The following is a 15664-nucleotide window of genomic DNA, read 5'->3' as shown; positions in this document are numbered from 1 at the left end:
AATAGATTTAAATTGTGTCGCCTACTTTCAATATCTGCCAGATCCAATTTTATTAGATTTTAAAATGAATACTCTATTTGAATGCCGATTGTAGGTTTTATTTATTGTTTAAAATATTTATATACTTGAAAACTCTGCTAAAAAATACTATAAAGCGGCATATTTTTAACTTAATATTTACCCGCTACAGGGCAGAAAGTGTTGTTTTTGCATTTTGAAGAAAAGGTATTTTTTATTTATTTTATAAATATAATTAATATTTTTCAAATAGAGAAAAAACATTCAGGTTTTACCTAAAAAGATCTGTTGCACAGTAAAAAGTACAATAAGTGGCTTGATATTTATTTTTAATACATTGTATTATATTTTTACACTTTAAAAACAATCTCCTAAAAAATCGAGTTTTTTGACTTGTGACGTTGTTGAAAGGAGAGAGCGATATGGTAGAATAAAGTTGATTGGAAGAAGTGCCTCAACAAGATGGAGCGATGCCATCAGAAGTGTTACTCTCTTTCCCGTAACCCCTGAAGACACACACACCCACCCTCTTCTCTTTTTTCTCCGGTAATATTCAACGGTATTCATAACATTTATGTGGAATTATTTCATTGGCTTTTATCATTGTCAATCTAACTATTTTTTATGTACAAGCTGTATAATTCCCAAACAAATAAAAAAAAAGTAATCACAGGTTTGTTCCGGATGGAGAGAGACCATCTACTGTGCATGTAATAGTCCTCCATGAGAACTAGATAAGTAACTAAGTAGCCTACGCCGCAAAAGAACCTATAATGTAATGACAAAACTATAAAATGTAATAAATAATGCTGCCTCGCAGCTTCTATAGTGCAGTATGCAAAAGCAAATTATTTGAAAGGGCGTGCAAAGATCTTTACAAAATAACCGTACGTATAGCGATGCTATTATCGAGTTTGGCATTCTATTGTCAGATAAAATGCTATTTTGAGGTTCATAAAATATACATTTAAGTGTAAATTTATGCATTAAATAATTGAAATATAACTAAATATTAATATTTTTTTTTCATACATCACACTGTGTCCCACACTGTATGGAAAATCTACCCATAGTGCAAAGTATTTTCATGGTCTCTTTATTTACCTAAAATTTACCTTTTATTAACCTATTAATCTTACATTTTTACTCATTCAAAATCACAGATTAATAATGTTAGTAATGCTATTTGCAGGCTAAGTGGTACGATTAAAAAAAAGGATTGATATTTTTCAAACACAATTGAACTTTTTTCACAATTTTACCACACTCAGTGGTTGATTGTTTTTACACATGGTACATGTATGTAATGAGGCAAGGAAAAATGTTCTTTTTTAAATTCTTTATACCTATTATTTTTCATGTTAATTATAACTTGTAACTAGCATGTAATAATCGGCAATAGTCAAGTTTGTATCAGTATTGGTTACCGTATATGTATGGTTTTTCCATAGAAATATTAAATGTCCATTAAAGCAAAAATAGAGGTCCTATACACATAAAACCATTTATGTAATAACTATAATAAATCGTCCATTAAATATGATTTAGCGTCCACTGAGCAAATACATAATAGGCAATCAGTTTGTAGTTCTAGAGAAGTGTTTCCATAGCAACCAGAATTTAATAGACAAAACAAATGTGGCAGACATCCTGCAATATGATTTTGAAATATCCGGACATTTGCCATTTCATCGAGTTTATTGATCAATTAATAGAATTTAAAAAATTGCACAAATTTGGGGATAGCAAAATGGAAACATATTTTAAACGTAGTGTGTAGTATTGGTTCATTACAATTCATTTCATAAATCAATCTTTCAAAATATGAAAATCTTTTAGGTTGCATGAAAAAGGTTTGTATTATGGTAATTGATTGAATAATATTGAATTTTTATTTATAACACAGACTAGCAACATGAAACTGTGGTTATTTTTAGTGCGTATTATATAATTTATGAGAAATAAAATCTCATAACTACTTGCAATGTTTCTAGTGATTTCAGTGGCGCCTATTTTGTCAAATTATAGTCTTTTTACACTGTATCATTAATTTAGGTGAAAGTTTTTATCCGGTATTTTGTAAAAAAATAATAAAGCTTAGTACTGGTGATTTGTGAGTGAAATTGGAGGTACTAAATTTCAAAAACTAAGTCATTACTGACTTTTTTCTTTCCCCCCCCTCATTTCATTACATGTTTTTTTACAGATGGAAATAATAAATTAGATTCCTTCTCAGAGGAGAAAGATTTAAGAATAAGTATAGCCAATTGAAATTATTATTAGCAATGGGTTTGTTCGATCGACTAACTGGCTGGTTGGGGCTGAAGAAGAAGGAGGCACGGGTCCTCGTAATTGGATTGAATAACAGTGGAAAATCAACGCTAGTAGAACGCTTCAAACCAGAAGAAAGGAGAGTGCAGCATACCACACCTACGGTTGGATTCAATGTTGAGAAATTTCAAAGTGAGTTGCAATATACATATTGATAATATTCCTTCAATAAATTAATCATGTACAGTGAGCTCCCTTTAATGCTGGGATAGGTACCGCATTATCAGAGTGGATGTTACAGGGAAGTTAATGTTTAAAAATTATATATCAATTTTAAATGACTCATTAGTCATTTCCGCTAGTTAAAATGTAAAAATACAATTTAAAACATTAACCACTTATAAAATTCCCTAAGATAAAGGGGTACCTATGTCAATGTTGTAGGGTGGTTTACTGTATTTGTAAACTGTGTTTAGGGTGTTTTAAAAAATGCAATTTCTGCTTGATAAGAACATGCTAATATGTTACATTTATCACCAAAGCTCTAACTGTCAATCATATCACCCAGCATTGATTGCAGATAAAGGACAGTGAAAAATATTACGATTGTGTTCACTTTATTATAATGATATATCTGTGTCATCCTGTTGGACTGCAAAGTTCAGGCTGTAGTTATGTAGATAGTTATGACGTGTCTTTATCAAACTATTTGCTTCAGATGGTGGGGTGGGTTTTACAGCTTGGGACATGTCAGGTCACGGGAGACACCGCTCCTTGTGGGAGCACCACTACCGCGACGCTAATGCCATCATATTTGTCATTGACTCTAGTGATCGTCTTAGACTTGGTAAGAGAACCTTTACTTACATTTACTAATTACTATTGATCCATTGGATGCACAAGATTAAGAGCTGACACAGTGAAGTACAAAGACTGGAGTCACATTATGTGAGTCAGGGCATTATCAAGAATTGTAGTAATATACTGATTTTTACATTAATTCCAGTTGTGGTAAAGGATGAACTGGATCTCTTGCTGCAACACCCGGATATACATGGTCGGAGAATACCAATATTGTTCTTTGCCAATAAGATGGACTGTCCGGATGCCTTATCAAGCGTGAAAATAGCCGCAGGTCATAAATACTATTACATATATTGCTATACGTTTCGCAGAAGTTGTTTACCTCTCAAATTGATTAGTAGTCATCCTTATCACATACTTTGTTGTTACTGAAGGAAATATGCACATAGGTAGAAGCATCTCACACATTTGCATGTGTGAACTCAAAACTACCTACTTTTTATATATTTTAATGTAATGTCAAGTATAATTGCATCCATGAAGTTCATGAACTATCTACATATTATTCAATCATATCAACTTTTCATATCTGTGATTCAGTTCCATGCTTTACCTCAAAAACTGATTCTATAACCTAATAACAGTTTAAACTGACATAAAAGGTTCAATTTAGAGCAATTGAGAAATAAATTCAAGGAATTCCGTCTTTAGTTTGGTTTATATTTCATTTTTTTCTCTATTATTTATCTTGTACCAACAGACAATCATTTAGTTAAGGTTTATGCATCTAGAAAAATAAAATCGATTTGAATTCCTTGTGTGATATTTGTGTTTCATAATATGTTTATAGGACTGGGATTAGAAAGGATTACAGATAAGCCATGGCACATTTGTGCATCCAATGCTTTAACCGGAGATGGCCTACAGCAGGGAGTCGAGTGGTTGACTGTCCAGGTTCGAGACATATTGAATCAAACATGAAGATTATAGTCCGGAATGACAACCCGGGATCACTACTATTGGGAGATATTATCAATGTAATGTGATATTCTTCACGGAGAAGTTGACAAAAGTTTCTCATGAAGTTGGAGACATATACATACAATCATTAATAATAATACAATAATCATTATAATCTGATGGTTTAGATTTTTATAGAAATAAATTACTTTTATTTACCAAAACTCGAGAGTTGAAAATTCTAGCTTTTTATAATTATAATAATATATAAATACTAGGTAATGTTTGAAATACAAGCGTTAGTGATTCAGTGCATCAGGTTGTGATCTCATGGTTGGCATCGCAGACTCTTGAGTTAAGAGTTCTTAGATTCCGGACCACTCTACTGCAGTTTGATATAGTACGAAAATGGAATAAATATCGCTCACTCCTTCCAACAACGTCATATACCAAAAAACTTGATTTTTCAGGAGATTGTTTATAAAGTTTAAAAATATAATGAAATGTATTAAAAATAAATATCAAGCCACTTATTGAACTTTTTACTGTGCAACAGATCTTTTTAGGTGAAACCTGCAGGTTTTTTTTTCATTTGAAAAATATTTAGTATATTTAGAAAAAAATTAAACAATACCTTTTCTTCAAAATGCAAAAATAACACTTTCTGCCCTGTAGCGGGTAAATATTAAGTTAAAAATATGCCGCTTTTGCTTGGATATAGTACATTTTCTGGGCATTCCGAAAACATGAACAACTGAAAATTGAAAATTTTTGATATTTGACGTTGTTGAAAGGAGTGAGCGATATGTCATGTGTTGCTCATAATATCTATTGACGTAATTTATCCTGTGCCTTACAATGACTCCATTATTGAATCCTTCAAAGTATCGGATTATACTGAGTGGCGAGACATCGGATAGCCATAGTAATAGTAATAATACAAGTATTTCTAATTAAAAAAAGCTTTTATTTAATTAAGGAATATGTGAATGAAAGATGCAATTTTTTTTAAACTCGATATTTGTTTACCTAAAATATGCAACTTTTAACAAGGAAAAAACAACTGTATTTATTTATCAAGATGACCAGCCAATTTATTTTTAAGACAAATGGGACATTTAAATTAATTAATAAGAATGTAACAATTGAGATGGCTAAGATTTCATTAGTAAAACAAATAAGATTTTTGGAAATAATTTCAGGCTTTATGTGCAAATACTTACTTGCAACTTATGTATGTTATTTATATTAAATTATGTAATAAGTGTGTTGAATGTTGAAGTTTAATATGCAATGATAGTGAATGTGATATAATTTTAATTTTTTTAAATCACTAAAATTAAGCATACTGAAGGCCATACTCTTAATATGTCGAAAACATGGCCCCGTACTAAAATTATAATGAAAATTAGATGTTTGTTTTTGCCTTTTTCAAATTTAGTTTTTTGAATTGGGAGCACTTTTGCAGTTAAGTACCTAACCTTATTATGGCTTTAATGTTTTTTTTCTGTATTCTTTAATATTAATTTAAAGAGGATAATTTAAACGCAGGGAAAACTATAAATTCTAAAAGTATTAATCTGCAATTAAAATCAATAAACTAATCTTAAATATATACTTAGAAGGCGGGTTGGATCATAAAACAGCTAGCGAGAAAATATTAATTTTACAGAAGTAAAAGAAGTAATATTTTTTATACATTTTCTTCACTTCTGTAAAATTTACATAAATGATGTAAACTTGACATAATTGTTTTTTTTTCAGTCCAACCATATTCTCATTCAGTTTACATAAACAACTAAAACTACCTGTAAATTAATATTTATATATAGGAAGGTTTTATGTTAAAAATATGATCGCTTAATTTGACCATTTATATAGGGATTTTAAAAAAATGTCACAATTGCCTTATTGTTTAATAAAATTATAAAAAAATCAAAAACGCATTTATAATTAACACTTTATTCAATGACGTGCATAAAAATTATCACAATAGTTTTCTTACAAATATTATTTATTTCTATATTACTTATTTATTTATACACATAAAAAATAATTTTATTTATTAATTCAACCAATATAGTTTTATTTTTAATACATTTACAATAATATACTCGATAATATATGCAATTGGACTCACAATTCTCCAGGATAGATTGAAAAAATCCTGGCCAAACAAAACTTTAAAACAAACTAATTGCACAATATTTACTTGTCGCTCACTCCTATCAAGAACGTCATAAATCAAAAAACTTGATTTTCAGGAGAACGTTTTTAAAGTTAAAAAATATAATACAATGTATTAAAAATTAATATCAAGCCAATTATTGAACTTTTTACTGTGCAACTGATCTTTTTATGTAAAACCTGAAGGTTATTTCTCCATTTAAAAAATATTAAGTATATTTAAAAAAATAATTGAACGAAACCTTTTCTTCAAAATGCAAAAACAACACTTTCTGCCCTGTAGCGGGTAAATATCAAGTTAAAAATATGCCGCTTTTGCTGGGATATAGTACAATTTCTGGGCATTCCGAAAACATGCAGAACTTAAAATTGACGATTTTTGATTTATGACGTTCTTGAAAGGAGTGAGCGATGTGTTAAAATAATGCATAAAGGATGCATCTTTTCAAAAGGTATAACCTGTAAATTCTAGATTTTAGAACCTTTTCTGTGATTGAATAGTAAAAGTGTAATTGGTTGTTGAACACCCAGAAAAATAAAAAAATAAAAAATATCATTATTTTCATCAATTTACATCAATTATTTTTTCAAAGACTGAGAATCAAACCTGCCAAGCTAGTTTCAAAGTCGGGAGTGATTTATAAATTACATTAAATATTAAAACAATGGTGATTGTTTTCTTTTAGGAAATTGTGCTATGAATATTCCTTAAGACCATTTTCATTTTGAAAGAATACATATTATTAAACAATAATCACTCAAGATGGTTGAAAAGTTTTATTATTCAAATAATCCAAATCGTAGGTGTCTACTGCCGTGACTGCACAGTGTGAGTCGCTATAGGAAATCGGATTTACAGAAGTTTGATTGTGTTGACAGATCTTATTTTACTTTCTATTAATCTTTACTCCCTGTCATCTTGAATCTGGCAATAGTCTTCCCTATAGTGTTAAGTAGCTGCTTAGCTCCTTCAGAGCCCGAGCCCTGTATCTCCACCCCGAGCGCCCTCGCACTCTCCCTCACCAGGAAGTCCAACTCCGCCTGCGCAGAACTGCTGCTGGTGCTGTTCTGGCTACTCGGCACGAGACAGCTGTTGGTCAGCTGGGCCAGTCTCGCTCGCTCTGAGCTGAAGGCTTCGTCCAGGTCCAGCAGTTCAAGCGGCGGAGGGGGCAGGTCGCTGAAACTCGGAGGGAACACCTAAAATCAAGCATTCAAATTAGTGCTTGGAATTACTCGGTGAAAGCTCAGTGTTATATAAGATAAACGGGCAGGTCAATATCCTAATCCCGAAACCGGTAGACATTATAATTAAGTTTTAATTAAAAAATTTAGTAAGTGATTTTAAAACAAAGTTATATTTTAATTATGTATTATTTATTGTTTCGGCATTCGCTTTGTGGTAAGACATGATGAAATTGTAAATGAAAACACTTGTCATAAACACAGTTCATATTCAGACCCGAAGATGGAAGGATCTGTAGCTTCTAAAACTAGTCGTAAAAATAAATATAACTCCGATATAACTTTGTAAATATAACTTCCGAAACTAATGGTAAAAAACAAGTGTTTTCATTTACAACTAATAACTGGTTCAGAATATAGACTGATTACATTTTTAAGCTATTTAACTAACATGTAGAGGTCATCAGAGACCAAATGTTAAGGCTTAAAGATGATAAAAATGTTTTAATTTCTTTTCATATGTATTAATCATATTTATCTTATACTTACGGCTACTTGAAGAGGTGGAAGGGGTGTTTCAAACTGTGGAGTTATCAATTTGAGTGGTTCGTGTTTTATCCCCATAATTTTATACAATTCAATCGCTTCAGATACTAAAAAAAAATTATAGTCTTAATGAAAAAAATTGGTTGCATTTTCACAAATAATTAAAAAATATTGTAAAAAACTCAGCACTTTTTCTAGTAATACATTTGCGCCTGTCAATATTTTATTATATTTACAACAAATATTTCTTGAAAAATGAATCATTATGTCAATGTATACATATTTTTGTGAATATGTACATATTTGAGACTTTCTAGTTTCTTTACATTAACCAATTAAGTTAAATAATGTTCTGATCACCATTATTGTAATTAAAGGAGAAGAGATGCATGTCAAACATTCCGGTGAAGTCGGCATTCTTGGATTTGTTGTGCAGATCTCCCAGATCACCGCCGATATCACTCACGGCCAGGCTGGGACGCAGAATCTCCGACATGAACACAGTGTCAGGGAGAGTCCGGTATGGGTTTATCTGCAAAATGTTCATTACTGTTGTGAAGGGAAGTGAATAAAAACACCTGGTCTTAGATATGGCCAAAAAAGTCAGCTAAGCTTGAGGAAAAAGTCTACCCAACAATTGTCAGACCCGCACTCTTCTACGGCTCCGAATGCTGGACGATGTATAACACTTACTCTAGGCAACTACAAAATGATAAAATGCAAATGCTAAGATGGTCAGCTGGGGCGTCCCTTAGAGATAAAATGAATAGTTCACGCATTTGTGGTAGCCTGGGTGTAATTGACATCAATAGTAAGGTTAGAGGAAAGTCAATTGAGATGGTATGGGCAGATAGGGTGTAGAGAACCTGAACATATTGTAAACTAGATGGATCTTCCTCTAGAGACATCTAGAGGAAGACCAAAAAATTCATGGATGCTACAGAAAGATAATATAATTCAAAAGCATGCCCTAAGCGACATCGTATATGATAGAAAGACCTACAACCTGAGGACGAGGAGAGCTGACCCCAACAGTTTACAAAGACAATAAGTTGGGATTGAGCCAAGAAGAATATATCTAAGACTATACCCATATCTATGGCTAGTTTTTTAAGCTTGTCCATGAGGAAATCAGGCAATCGGTGACCACTTCCGGTCCAACCGCCTGGTAGTTAACTCACACATAATATACCATACGTCAGGAATTACACTTGGATGGCTTGGCTGGCCAATGTCTGTACATGACGGATTATTTAATTCTTTTGACACATTGCATGTGGCAATGAGGATTACCTGGAAAAACTGGTTATGATCGGCAGCCTGGAGGAGGAGAGAGGGAGAGGAAGATCCCCACACCATGAACCGATCAAGTTAAGGCAGCAGCAGGCAAGGGGTGGTGGTTGGAGTGCTACATGCAGCGCAGTCAAGGGATAACTGGAGAAGAGTCATTGCTTCGACAAGAGTCACAACCCTCAGTAATGAGGAATAAAACGGAGATGACAATGTTGTATTGTAAATGGTACTCACATCAGGATCATCAGCATCCACAGGGTGTAGCTGTATCTCTAGTGTTGAAGTGAGGAAACCAAACACTATCTCCCTCATGTGGTCATTACATTCCTGTTCTATGTACTGGTCTTCAAAGAAGTGACCTGATCCAAACACAACTAGCTTACCTGAAAAAAAAAATAGTTACATTTATATCTCAAAAACAGTACATCTGTATATCTTTTGACAAAATTGAGACATTTAAATGTGATAGGAAACAGTGAATGGAAGTAGGGCATTTAGTGATGGGAAAGTGTATCAGAAGTGTTTAAAAAGCACTTAATCAGCATATTTGGTCCAACTCTATAGTGTAGTAGCACATTTGAATACTATGCTGTTCAAAATAAATATAAGTGATATTTCAATCTAATTTTGATTAAATACTTTATTATCGGGCATTTTTTTCATCAATGCCAACCTTGATTAGTATATTATTTAGGGTATATACTATCACAAGTAACCTAATACAAATAACCGCAAACCCAATTCTGATCTGTTCAATTTTTTTGGGGTCTCTCGCGCTCTACCAGAAGTAAGCAAATAGAACGCTTATAAGCGTCTGACACTCTCTACCAACAGTATGTAAAAGACGCTTTTAAGCGTTTCCCGCAAACTAAATACTACCCTGGACTTATACCTGAAGTATAGGGCTGATCACCTTTCCTTCATGCATTTAACAATCAAAATTACCTAAGCACCATTGGGCATGGATAAAGGTTAGAAGAATGACCAACCTGGCCAACCATCACACTACAGAGGCGGATGTGTGAAATTTATGATTATATTTGACATAATTACCATTTTTTTCTGTAGTGCAAAATGATGCCAGTGGCCTTTTGACAGGATATGCCATTTCCCCACTGGATAGAATGACAGTCGAGGGCTTCTTTACATTCAAGGTGGCTCCGTAAGGATATACAAAACTCGGAGACTCCTCATCACTAAAATAATCAATAACATTTTTTCATCAATAACAAAATTTATATTGGTCAATTTAGATATTTTTTGTTTGGTTTTTTAGAAGAAATCCATATTCAAAAAGTAAGTCAATACATTATAAATGAGTGAAATCAAATAACAATAATTTTTTGTCATTACAAAATGCAGTGTTTGGATTCGGTAATTTATAGCTAATTACGCCAATCAGTGTAGACATTTGATTGGATATTAGCGTATTTCTAGCTTCATGACAGTTGTATGTAAAAAAATTAAGCTAAAAAAGGAATATAAACAAAAAAAAGGAACAAATACCATTCCACAATGAAAAAGTAAGAGTTACCCATTAGACACAACTGTACATTTTGAATTTGCACTCAATTTATTGGCTGATATCAAATATAGGTGTTATATTTAGATTTTTTTCTGATAGTAATTTTACTCTTATATGTATTGCTTTATATAATCTAACAAGGAAAAATGTCTGTTAATAAAAATGTGTAGACAATCATTGATTTCTTCTTACTACATTATGAAATCAATATGTATAGGTTTAATTCACGAGACCAACCTGTATTCATTAACATCAGATCGATATGAAGTTAGTTTCTTGATTGCTTTCACAATAGAACGATTGATGATTCCATTTGTGACGAGGCATTGCTTCGGATGAAAATATTTATTGTATTTTACTCTCACCGCACAATCTAAAAAAATAGACCTTAAAAATTAAACATGTAAACGTTTTGAAACCCCCAGTTTCTACACGTTTCTCTTTATGAATTTATCACATAGTCATAAATTAAACCCTGAAGAGGACAACAGGTTATTGCCGAAACTAGTTGGTTAATAAAAATGTGACATCAAAACACAAAGTATTTTTATTTCTCGAAATAATATATCAATATGATCCACAAAGTTAATGCTTTTAATATTCAAAACATTATCACATGACATTCATGAATATGTATTTCAATTTGACAACTTCACAGTTACTTATGTTTGGACCTTTTTGTTGAAGAGGGAGAAATAAGAGAATTTTAAATTATATACTTCTAAAGAAATATATATCAGTGGCCCTGTCTGCAACTAGTGGTGTATAGGGCACTATGTCTGATCAACGCGATGTGAAATAAGTGTGTGATCAGTCCTGCACTTCAGATTCTAGGGTCTAGGGATACAATATATTGTAATAAAGATGACGTAGGTTAAGTGAAGGAGGAATATTAGATAATATTAATCAGGAAGATGAAAAGGTATGGTTAAGACACTCAGGGTTGCTACCTTGTACTCGTACAAGCTTATGTAAAATAAGGTACCGCAGAGGTTTTTAAGGCCATTGAGGTCATAAATCAAGGTCTAATATTAAATAGGTACTATAGAGTTGACTAATTCAGATATATCTCTCTGGAAAATGGATAACAGTAAAATTTTATTAGGATAATGTCAGTTTTTTTTTGTTTGTAAATATTATTAAGAGGGGAATTCATTACATCAATGTGGAATTATTATTATTTTTACACTGAAAAAATAACAGCCTTTTGTAGAATTCAAACCTGGGACCAGATTGAATGCTTTTAGACCTAAAAGTTTTTGTACTGATTTCCTCCCTGAACACATTAAGGACGGAAAAAGTATTTCTACCTGTTCGATTGATGCTTAAGGACGGGAAGGGTATTTTTACTTTCTGCGCCAGCCTCATTTCAAAGGCAGAAAAGAAGTTTTTTAATACAGACAGGCACTGTGGCGTTGTTGGGTAGACGCATGACTGCAAAACTGGTGTTGCGGGTTCGATTCCCGCCAATTGCAAAATGAATTCAAGAAAGATTTATTTTCAATTGGTCTGGGTGTATGTGATGTATTTTTCACATTAACCTTCCCTATCCTTAGTATCCTATCTAAAATAGACGCTTTGCGGGTTTTTCCTTTTTAAAATATATATATGAATATTATATATCAATCTCTTTGTTAAGGTCTTAACTATATGTTCACAATTATCGAATGCCTTCGCCAGCGCTCCGCAGACGTTAAAAAACCCCCGTGCTGAGTGTGTTAATATACTGAATTCCTCTTTTTTACATGATGATAATTTTAATCAGTAGGTACCGTTATTTATGACCACACCATACTCTTCAAGAAAGAAATTGATATTAGTGTTGTTGTTTTCTTCTCCGCCATCAGTGAGAGTTACCAGGACAGCGCCGCCATCCGCCACAAACTTCTTGAGGCATGTCAGCTCTGCATCGGTGAATACGTCCTGGGGAGTCGGTATGACCAGTACCCGAGCGTCTTCTAATATAGGTGCAGTGAGCTCATCGCGATTGCTACGTAAAAACAACATAAAATATTATCAATAGGCTTGTTTCTAGTCTTAAGGTGGGGACTGACCGGAGCATTTCGTTGTAACGTAACATGTTACGATGCGAGCATTCGTATAGTCAGTACAGCGAGCTGAGCTCGTTCCGAGTACTCCATCCGATGTTCGGATGCTCGCTGTGAATGTTACGTTACGACGAAATGTTCTGGTCAGTCCCCACCTTTAGAATTCTCGTATTATATGTCGCAATGTAGATTATATATTGCAAGACAGGACCCCATAAGATGGACCCCAGGAATTCAACAAGGGAGACTTTGGGAGAACCAAAGATGTGTCGGAAGACCCCAAAAGAGATGGTACGACGACATAGTCGCTGTGGGGGGTAAAAACTGGCTGCAAGTAGCAACCGACCGGAAGAAATGGAAAGAAGGAGAAGAGGCCTATATCCAGCAGTGGAAGACAGAGGGCTCATGAAGAAGAAAAACGGTTGTTTCAGAAATCAAAGATATATTTTATATACCCATTGAATATTTAACCCTCTCGAAAGCAAATTGAGTTAAAAAAATATCAATATTGCGTAGCAGGTATTAAATTCTGCATGGGATTGCTTTATATTCTTAAAAACTTCTTCTAAAAGTTCTTTAGTAACTTACATTGTAACTTTCCAGGACCCTTTTAGTTTCCTGTGCAAAATTTTATAATTTTCATTAAGTTTGAACATTTCATTTTTCGAAGAATTGAATATTATTGTATTCTTAACATTTGGATCTTTCATTTTGACTGGTTTTGTGAAACCTTCTCACGGATTAGTTTAAATTTATTTTCACTTAATTGTGAATAAAACACATTGTGTATTATTCGTTGCTTAGCAACCATGATATTCATTTTACACAATATTTTATGGTTGTTCGAATTTGAAGAATTTTACACCTGGCAATCATTATAACAAGGTTATCACTTTTCGGAGTATGGCAATACATTTAAGTATTGCCATGAAATTATTTTCATGATACAGTATTCGGCAGCTTGACAAACTTTTTGTAGAATTGGTGGAGGGGCAAACGTGGTACAATAAATGTATAGAGTATACATTTAAAAGAAATATTTATCAAGTTTAAGCTAACACTTAATGACCAGTGGGACCATTCCCTGGCGATCAAACTCCGGATAGAAATGGGGAGAAACTATTTCTTACAGATGCATGAAATCACTAGCATGACAATCCCTAGCAAACTTGCCTCAATCTACAAATGAGAATTGTCAGATAATATATAGGTATAATTACTATGGCATACAATGTTTAAAACTTACTCAAAATCTCACAAGCTCATTCAAAGAAGATTGAGCCATTTGAAAAGAAAATATTTTAATATGAATTGATAAAAATAAATTATTTAAAGACAGTGAAGAAAAGAAGAAAGAAAAATACTGAAAAAGGCTAAAGCCTTTTCAGTAGCTATTTGCGTTAAAACGCAAATAGCTACTTTGGGTATTTTATCAGAGAAAAAAGGAAGGAATGCTCATTAGATTACAACAAAATGTAGAAAGCAAACACAGCATAAGACAAAAATGACTGGTTCTAATGTAGCACCAAGAAGGATGCCAACCTTCAGTGGTTAATTTTTCGTGGACTGGTTCACAGTTCATGAATATAAATTACTTATTTTTTACCATATTAACTTTATCTATCTTATTATATCTTGCTATTGTGTCATTCTCATTATTGATAAACAATAAACATTGTTTATCTGTTATCAATAGAAACAGATAAAGTTCTTTTCCAAAAATGGGAAGTATTTTTTTTAAACATAAATGTTTCAAAATAAATTGAGTCATGAGATGATATTTTTACTTCAAATTTTCGATTGTATTACCATTGACTCGCCGTCAATTGCTATTTTGTAATAAGTTATATTTTACATAGATATTCCAAACGAGTAAACATATGAACGGATATTGATTCCTAAACAAACAAAATGTGATATTAGAATTTTTTCCAAGTCCAAATAAGCCAAGAGCTTATCAACGGTTAAACGGTCAACTTCAAAGTCGGTTTGATCCCGGTTACCGGATTACGTTGAAACTTGCGGAGAAATTTCTCAATGATAAATTTAATTTGAACTATTTATAAAGTTACCATAATTTATTTCGACTGTTGGTAACACTAAAAACTAAACGATAACGTCCGTCGGTGATTGTTCAAATACCTGCATTTTGATCAGAAAGAACACAACACACGTCGTTTCGCTGTGGAAGGCAAATACATGCGTTAGACGAAGACAACAATATAAAATGATTCATTTATCTGGCGATTCCTCGGCTGTTGAGGCAGGTGCACGTATGTGACGTCACACACTCATTTCTGACTGTTGTGTGATGGAGTTCCGTCGATGGTTTTAGTGTTTTTATTCGTTTTCCGTTGTTTTTTAAGTTTGTACAATTAGTTAATAATGCTCGAATGATTTATTTTGTGAAGTGTAGTGATAGTGGTAGTGCTGTGTATTAAATGTGTTCGAAATGTCGAAGAATAAAATTGCTGCAAGGATTGACAGCCAATGCGTCGAGGTGAAAAGCAAGGTTTGGCCGTCAAATACTTGAAACTTTGTTACACCCGTGATTGAAATTAACGCAATAAATGAGTCATTAATGCGTATAACTAAAGATTATTACTGAAATCATTGTATATCTTGCAGTAAATATACTTCCTCTTCCTTGTTTTGATAACATTGTTCGATTTGTCAAAGTATGTAAATTCCTCGCTGCGACATATCAACAGTTGGGAGATTTCAAATTGTTACTAAAACTTATAAAAGTTTTATATAAAATATTGTGTCGCCTCGAAAGATTGATATTATTATCACCGCGATGTGAAAGCACGCCGAGACAATCTCACAG

General features: G+C 32.8%; 3 protein-coding genes across 4 annotated transcripts in view; 2 read left to right on the top strand and 1 right to left on the bottom strand.

The window, feature by feature from the left end:
- The first annotated feature begins 1676 nt into the window (after positions 1-1676).
- Positions 1677-5971, top strand: LOC148313333 (ADP-ribosylation factor-like protein 6). 2 transcript variants are annotated; one of them, XM_088264698.1, is made up of 5 exons: positions 1677-1871; positions 2225-2481; positions 3029-3136; positions 3296-3424; positions 3944-5971. In XM_088264698.1, the coding sequence occupies exons 2-5, from the start codon at positions 2304-2306 to the stop codon at positions 4072-4074; spliced, it is 546 nt and encodes a 181-aa protein (XP_088120824.1). In that variant the 5' UTR covers positions 1677-1871; positions 2225-2303; the 3' UTR covers positions 4075-5971. The 2 variants fall into 2 exon arrangements, with proteins under 2 accessions (XP_088120824.1, XP_088120817.1); XM_088264691.1 differs by having other exon boundaries at positions 3008-3136.
- Positions 5972-6031: 60 nt separating this feature from the next.
- LOC148313332 (intraflagellar transport protein 52 homolog) lies at positions 6032-13630 on the bottom strand. Its single transcript, XM_088264138.1, has 8 exons — positions 13423-13630; positions 12559-12776; positions 11024-11159; positions 10315-10457; positions 9496-9644; positions 8329-8500; positions 7972-8075; positions 6032-7437 (listed from the first exon to the last, which is right to left on the bottom strand). Exons 1-8 carry the CDS (start codon positions 13542-13544, stop codon positions 7138-7140), a joined length of 1344 nt encoding a protein of 447 aa, XP_088120264.1. The 5' UTR covers positions 13545-13630; the 3' UTR covers positions 6032-7137.
- A 1466-nt stretch (positions 13631-15096) lies between these two features.
- Positions 15097-15664, top strand: part of LOC148313331 (partitioning defective protein 6-like) — a 34030-nt gene continuing 33462 nt past the window's right edge. Inside the window, exon 1 of the mRNA XM_088264148.1 lies at positions 15097-15346. Coding sequence (XP_088120274.1) covers positions 15287-15346 — 60 coding nt within the window. The 5' untranslated portion in view covers positions 15097-15286. The remainder of the gene's footprint in view (positions 15347-15664) is intronic.

This window comes from Brachycentrus maculatus, unplaced genomic scaffold (genome assembly GCF_059751285.1).
Source record: "Brachycentrus maculatus isolate JH-2025_06_01 unplaced genomic scaffold, ASM5975128v1 h1tg000015l, whole genome shotgun sequence".
Classification (NCBI taxonomy): Eukaryota; Metazoa; Arthropoda; class Insecta; order Trichoptera; family Brachycentridae; genus Brachycentrus; species Brachycentrus maculatus.
This window is presented reverse-complemented; position numbering and strand designations above follow the sequence as displayed.

Coding starts and splice junctions, on each gene's coding strand:
- LOC148313333 (XM_088264691.1), top strand. CDS start 2,304: ATGGGTTTGTTCGATCGACTAACTGGCTGGTTGGGGCTGAAGAAGAAG. Junction 2,482..3,007: donor CAATGTTGAGAAATTTCAAA/GTGAGTTGCAAT, acceptor TATTTGCTTCAG/ATGGTGGGGTGGGTTTTACA. Junction 3,425..3,943: donor AAGCGTGAAAATAGCCGCAG/GTCATAAATACT, acceptor ATATGTTTATAG/GACTGGGATTAGAAAGGATT.
- LOC148313332 (XM_088264138.1), bottom strand. CDS start 13,544: ATGAAAGATCCAAATGTTAAGAATACAATAATATTCAATTCTTCGAAA. Junction 10,458..11,023: donor TCTGATGTTAATGAATACAG/GTTGGTCTCGTG, acceptor TGATTATTTTAG/TGATGAGGAGTCTCCGAGTT. Junction 7,438..7,971: donor TTCCACCTCTTCAAGTAGCC/GTAAGTATAAGA, acceptor GCTTGATTTTAG/GTGTTCCCTCCGAGTTTCAG.